Source organism: Triticum dicoccoides, chromosome 5A (genome assembly GCF_002162155.2).
Source record: "Triticum dicoccoides isolate Atlit2015 ecotype Zavitan chromosome 5A, WEW_v2.0, whole genome shotgun sequence".
Classification (NCBI taxonomy): Eukaryota; Viridiplantae; Streptophyta; class Magnoliopsida; order Poales; family Poaceae; genus Triticum; species Triticum dicoccoides.
Window position 1 is genome coordinate 649,573,946 of NC_041388.1, and position 6,000 is coordinate 649,579,945.

At 43.6% G+C, this 6,000-nt stretch overlaps 2 protein-coding genes across 2 annotated transcripts; one reads left to right on the plus strand and one right to left on the minus strand.

Moving 5' to 3' along the window:
* Positions 1 to 414: 414 nt before the first annotated feature.
* On the minus strand, positions 415 to 3,594 carry LOC119303746 (peptidyl-prolyl cis-trans isomerase CYP22-like). Its single transcript, XM_037580885.1, has 7 exons — positions 3,261 to 3,594; positions 3,135 to 3,158; positions 2,290 to 2,377; positions 1,936 to 2,028; positions 1,207 to 1,239; positions 983 to 1,039; positions 415 to 773 (listed from the first exon to the last, which is right to left on the minus strand). The coding sequence occupies exons 1-7, from the start codon at positions 3,449 to 3,451 to the stop codon at positions 663 to 665; spliced, it is 597 nt and encodes a 198-aa protein (XP_037436782.1). The 5' UTR covers positions 3,452 to 3,594; the 3' UTR covers positions 415 to 662.
* A 168-nt stretch (positions 3,595 to 3,762) lies between these two features.
* LOC119303747 (splicing factor 3B subunit 6-like protein) lies at positions 3,763 to 4,473 on the plus strand. The gene has a single exon (XM_037580886.1). It carries the CDS (start codon positions 3,844 to 3,846, stop codon positions 4,231 to 4,233), a length of 390 nt encoding a protein of 129 aa, XP_037436783.1. The 5' UTR covers positions 3,763 to 3,843; the 3' UTR covers positions 4,234 to 4,473.
* Positions 4,474 to 6,000: the final 1,527 nt, after the last annotated feature.

The window sequence follows — 6,000 nt, forward strand, 5'->3', positions numbered from 1 at the left end:
ACACGTACTCATACCAGCCAGGAGCAGGGAAGGATTTTGGCGCTGATTAGTTCATGCTGCAATCTGCGGTTTGACCGCCGCATGATGTGGTGACGAGGACATCCATCATCACTTCTGATAGAGTATCTTAGTATTTCGTTTGTTCGTGGCAGCCCACTTGCATTGCGTCGATATATCATATTGACAGATGACTCGATGGATATAGTATTTCTCTACTGGACTTTGTTCCTGGTATCGCAAACATCTTCATTTTGTTCCATCAGAAAAAGAACACCTTCATTCTGTTATACCCCGGAACAGTTGAAACATAGTGACAGGGCTCAAAAAAACAAAACTGTCTGGTGGTATATCAGAGCGAATATGATTGATTGAACGACAAATTGGGGGCTACATATTCAACAAATTTAGCGGCAGTGAAGTCATGAAACCACATCTCCTGCTTTGAATATTATTCAACACCATACACGTTTTTTTAAAGGCTCTACAGCATTGGCTGATACAGATACATGTTGCCAGTTTGTCAGAGTCCAAATTCCGCATGCCCACAAGTCACAATAAGTAGATTAATACAGCAATGCTCTAGACTCCAATCTGTTTCCAGTGATTCAGTACTTTCATCCATGTCAAGGCAGCGCTAGGACATGCCGCGCTCAAAAAGCAAGCTACATCTCACCGCACTCACTTATCACGCAGGCAAGCTTCGGCCGGTTGTTTGGTCCAGTCGCGACGTTCTCAATCTTCCGCAGCACGAGCAGACCATCTCCCAGCACCCTCTGAAATAGCATAACAAGGCGTTGGTTAGTTACTACCATCAGAAGGCAGAGGATACCTTACAGTTTAGCACACAAGGATCCGTTTCATTGTCTCCTCATGTTAGTAGTAGGCACATATTTACTTGTCAATTGCAAAATAATACTGGTACCATACATGTTGTTCAAATGCTGGTACCAAACAACAAGACATTAAAATCGAGCACTCTTACCCCAAAAACCACATGCTTGTTGTCCAGCCACTCACACTTTGCACAAGTTAAAAAGAACTGCAAACACACAGTAGAAAATAAGATTTCACTAATCTAAAAGATATATACAGTAATAGTCTGACTGGAAAATATGTGAACTGGAGATTGGCGGTATAGACAAAAAAGGGGAAATCCAGATATGAACAGATAAGGGAAAGATGCAACCGTTAAAAATATGAAAGTACCTGAGACCCATTAGAGTTAGCTCCACTGTTCGCCTGTGAAAAAAAATTGAGGATAGCTGTTTAGATCCAGAAGATGGAACTAAAAAAACTTAAACGAATTAATGAATATTCCCTATGATTGTGCAAGACACTGCTGAAAAAGGAAAACAAAACACTAGTAATTTATATTTTATACTGCAACATAACTGTTCTAGAGTAAAACCAGCTAAACAGCAAACCTAAGGTACCCATGAGGATTAATAAATCAATACTTCCAGAAAATGAGATTTTGAAACACATCACCATTCACCATGACTTAAAATAATACATTGCCATGAGATTGCTTTGGTCTGTTTTGATGTAGGTGAATGTTGAAAGTGAACTTAAAGAACATACATGTTTCGACACCTATATATGTCAAATTTAGACGGTTCACTTTCTACTGTGCACAGTATCTCCATAATTATGTACACCATTTGAAGGTTGCCAATGTAAAAGAGGCTTGCTAATTTGAGTATTTTCTTCTGATCACTCAGTTACCATAAGTCCCACACAGAAGGTACATGGAATAGAAGAGAACTGATAAAACACGAGAAGATACAAAATACATGGAGTTGAAAGAAAATTTTATGCAAACATAACCAAGATAATTTGCCCAAACAGTAGATCTCTTGCAAATGAACATGGCATCAGCAAAGTAACATCTGGCATCAGTTTCAATTCAGAGAATGAGTTGGAGAAATGTAATACCATGGAGAGCAGGCCAGGCCCAGTATGCTTCGCAATGAAATTTTCATCATCAAATTTGGTGCCATAGATTGATATGCATCCACTGCCATCACCCTACAGGGCATTAAGAAACTTTAGTTATACAAAAAAAAAGACTTCCGTTCTGAGCAGGGATTACTCTAGAACGGTTGGTCACTCAAAACTAAATCACCATAAGCTATATAGGCTCAAAGCAAGATGCACCATATTATTAAATAATTCAACAGCTCAAGTTCACTCGCATCAATGTACATAAATGCCACAATCCAAAACAGCATGCCTAAAAGATTATGTTAATTTATGCTGTTGATGCATGGAGCTATTAGATGCACAAACCTTTACGAAGTCACCTCCCTGAATCATGAAATCTTTGATCACTCGATGGAACTGACAACCCTTATACCCCTGTGGAATAGCTGATTTCCTGCAGTCAGCATGTTGAAACTAAGCAAGCTGCATACCAAATAAAAATACTAATGCAACCATCCAAAATTGCAGACTTGCAGTTGCAAGTAATTGTTTTATTTACATAGCTTCCTGAACGAAATAAATAACAACCACTGTCCACTACCAAAAGGAACACTCAAACTGTGTTTACTTAGACCAATGTTCCCACCAATGTCATGACCATCAATGTAAGAAGTAGCAATTACATATTCAAAAAAGCATTCAACCAAATGTGCAAAAGGAGAAGGCATTCAGCCCAAATTTATGCGCCCACCTAAACTTTCTGTACATTATACTACAGATCCGAACACACACCCTTCCACTACCCCAACAATCAGTAGAACAAAACAGAACACTAAGGCACCACAAGAAAAAATAAAGCGAGGAGCAAGCATCAGTGCATCACCCAATGCTCAAGTGACAATGCTCCAAAGTGCTTGCACTCTACAAGCTAAAATTGCCCATCAATCATAACAAACAGTGGGAAGTAGAGTGCATGTCAAGCCAGAAATTCATCCTTGTTCGTTCTTTCTATGGACTTTGGGCACCAACTAATCCCCCAGTTAATTTAACAAAGTTACCCATGATATATACTAACACAAGCTTTTGCAACACTCACACAAGGAGGCTAAATGTTTAAGTGGGACAGGAATTCAGGGTTGCAGAATAAGCCACAGAAATAAGCATACTATCGGCAACTACAATAACCAGCCGGGCATGCATCTAGTCCTCACCTGTACTCGCCAGTGCAGAACTGCCTGCGACCAAAAGAACAAACAGAGCAGAGATCCGTCAGTAGCAGAAGCGATGAATTAAACGGAACCTAGGGTTTAAGGGCGGGGCGGCGAGGGTGCAGCTACCTGAAGTTCTCGGCGGTCTTGGGGACGATGTCGGCGAAGAGCTCCATCTTGATGCGCCCGGCCGGGATGGACCCGATGGTCACGTCGAAGAACACCACCGGGTTCTTGGGGTTCGGCGGCCGCTGGTGCCACTCCACCGACGACGGCGCCGCGGCCGGCGGCGTGGGCCCCGCGGAGATGGCCGACGCCATGCCGCTCGGCTCTCGGGGCAACTGCGCGCTGGAAGCTTCTGGAAGGTTCGGGGGGCGAGCGGGGGCGCGGAAGAGCTTCGAGTTTCAGCCGAGGGAGAGGCCGGCGGCGCGCTAGGAGGACGGAGGCGGGCCAATATGCGCCAAGATTCGTGCAAGAGTCCTGAACGTTCGAGAGTCGAAACTCCCTAGGCTCAGACATGTCTCACCGCCATGTGGGTCCGGCTTCGGCGTCCGGGCCCACACGTCAGCCGGCTATCCGTTCCGAGGTCGGTAAGATATGTCCCCGTAATAAGGAGGAGAGGAGGGAGGAAACTACCCCCAAATCGATTTGGTCCAGACACCACCGAGCCCCCAACCAGACCCAGACCAAACCCTAGGCGGCGGCGGCGGAGATGGCGGCGGCGAGCCTGAGGAAGGGGAACGCGAGGCTGCCGCCGGAGGTGAACCGGGCGCTGTTCGTGCGGAACCTGCCGTTCAACATCTCGAGCGAGGAGATGTACGACATCTTCGGCAAGTACGGGGCGATCCGGCAGATCCGGCTGGGCAACGCCAAGGACACGCGGGGGACGGCGTACGTGGTGTACGAGGACATCTACGACGCCAAGAACGCCGTCGACCACCTCTCGGGCTTCAACGTCGCCAACCGCTACCTCATCGTGCTCTACTCGCAGCTCAACAGGATGTCCAAGAAGACGGACATCAAGAAGAAGGAGGACGAGATCACCAGGCTCCAGGAGAAGTATGGCGTCGGATCCAAGACCCCCTCCGCCAACGACGCCTGAACCATGGATGCCTGCCCGTGTTTTTCTAGTTAGAAATCGTCGAGAGAAACTGTTGAATCGGAGATCGGTCCTGTAATCTGTGCTTGCCGCGGTATGTTTGTGTTTGCGGTGGTTCCATATTGATATGATGAACATGACTCTGATTGATAGCATCTACTTGGGTTGTCCTGTGTTCTTGTGTAACTTGAATTTGATACTTTGATTAGTAGGTATATCTATATGCTGTGGATGTCGATGATATGTTAAACAGGGTTATTCACTTGAAAATTGTGATATGTGCATGATTGCTCAGATACATTAAGCAACTGGAACCTATTTAGAGAATCAAATATGTGCTATAGCGAGGATCTGTTCTGCTTGATGTTACAAATTACTAGTACTGATTTAGGTGGGTGTATTTGCACTTTGGTGTTGCTCTCGTGTTCTTGCTGTGTGCTTATAAGGCTGTGGTGTGTTTGTTATGTTGGGTGTGTATATTTAATTATTGTGTATCAATATATGATTATTGTTTGTTTGAACATCTGGGGCTCCCTCAGTGAAAGATATGACTCCAGGGATGAGTTACTTTTGTTTATCTTATTACCATGTACCAATATATGTTTCATTGGCTGTGACTAGATGCCAGTGTAGTTTGTTAGTGCTCATGCTATGTGATCTTACCCTGTTATGGTTTGCTAGTGCTGATTGTGCTATGCAATAGTGTTTTTCACGGGTTTCTTAAGCGATGATGGCTTGTCTAGTTCAAGCCTGCTTTCCTCTAGTTTACTTGGATCTGTCATGTTCATTGTGGGATGGCTGTTTCTTAAATTTGCAGAGAATGATCTTGAGGGGACTCACAATCCTGAAATCTTGGATTTTGGTAGCAAATTAGTATATATCTTACTGTTGTAAATTTGTAACAGTTATGTGCATTGTGGGGATCAGTCTGTTCTGGATTGATAGTGTGGGTCTAGGAGTTGACGAACTGTCTTGAATTACGTGCATCGTGGGATCACTGTTTCTTGATTTGTAAAGTGTGATTTTAGGAGCCTGTGGACAATCTTGAATTTGAAGACTACATCTGAATTAGTACTTTCGGCAACGCTGTCTTCCATTGGCCGGCTAGAGTATCTGTCTTGTGTCTTCTTCCATTGACCAGCTAGTGGTGTGATGCCAGTTACATGTAATTTACTCTAGTATAGTAATGCTTTAACTTTTCTACTCCCTCCGTCCCATAATATAAGAATGTTTTTGACATTAGTGTAGTGTAAAAAATGTTCTTATATTATGGGACGGAGGGAGTATTTGGGAAACTGTACTGTCTATTTGGTCTGTATAAAGAGGCATGATTCCCAATTTGCTTGAATAGATGTATAATAGATTTTTCAAGGTTATGCTTGGTAGATATAGCTTGCTTGCCTCGAAAAATCACGCTTTGTAGATTTCATAGCTTGTTTGCACCAAGGGTGCTGGCCGGAGTTTTGGTTACCATTATAGTTTCAGAAGATGAAAAGAGCTTCTGTTGTTGAAGTTCTTCACTAGTTTGTTCTTCGACAACAAAAAATGGGCATTTATTTGGTAAATTTCATATGATAAAGGCATTACAAAAGTTCTAAATTTCCTGTGGCAAAGGCTTAACTTGAGTTAGGGTGGAGATATGCCCTGAAGCTACCTGGTTGGTTCAAAGCCATGGCTAGATCTGGAGGTATTAGTAATGGTATGAAGAAAACGTGCTCAAGTCTAAGAGTTTTTGTCACCAGATGCTTCAGAGTCTTTGTACTACCCCCC

What these genes read in the sequence shown, in the direction of transcription:
- LOC119303746 (XM_037580885.1), bottom strand. Translation starts at nt 3,451, where the DNA reads ATGGCGTCGGCCATCTCCGCGGGGCCCACGCCGCCGGCCGCGGCGCCG. An exon ending in TTCTGCACTGGCGAGTACAG is followed by an intron (nt 2,378 to 3,134) that starts GTGAGGACTAGA and finishes TGCTGACTGCAG; the next exon opens with GAAATCAGCTATTCCACAGG. An exon ending in CTAACTCTAATGGGTCTCAG is followed by an intron (nt 1,040 to 1,206) that starts GTACTTTCATAT and finishes GTGTGTTTGCAG; the next exon opens with TTCTTTTTAACTTGTGCAAA.
- LOC119303747 (XM_037580886.1), top strand. Translation starts at nt 3,844, where the DNA reads ATGGCGGCGGCGAGCCTGAGGAAGGGGAACGCGAGGCTGCCGCCGGAG.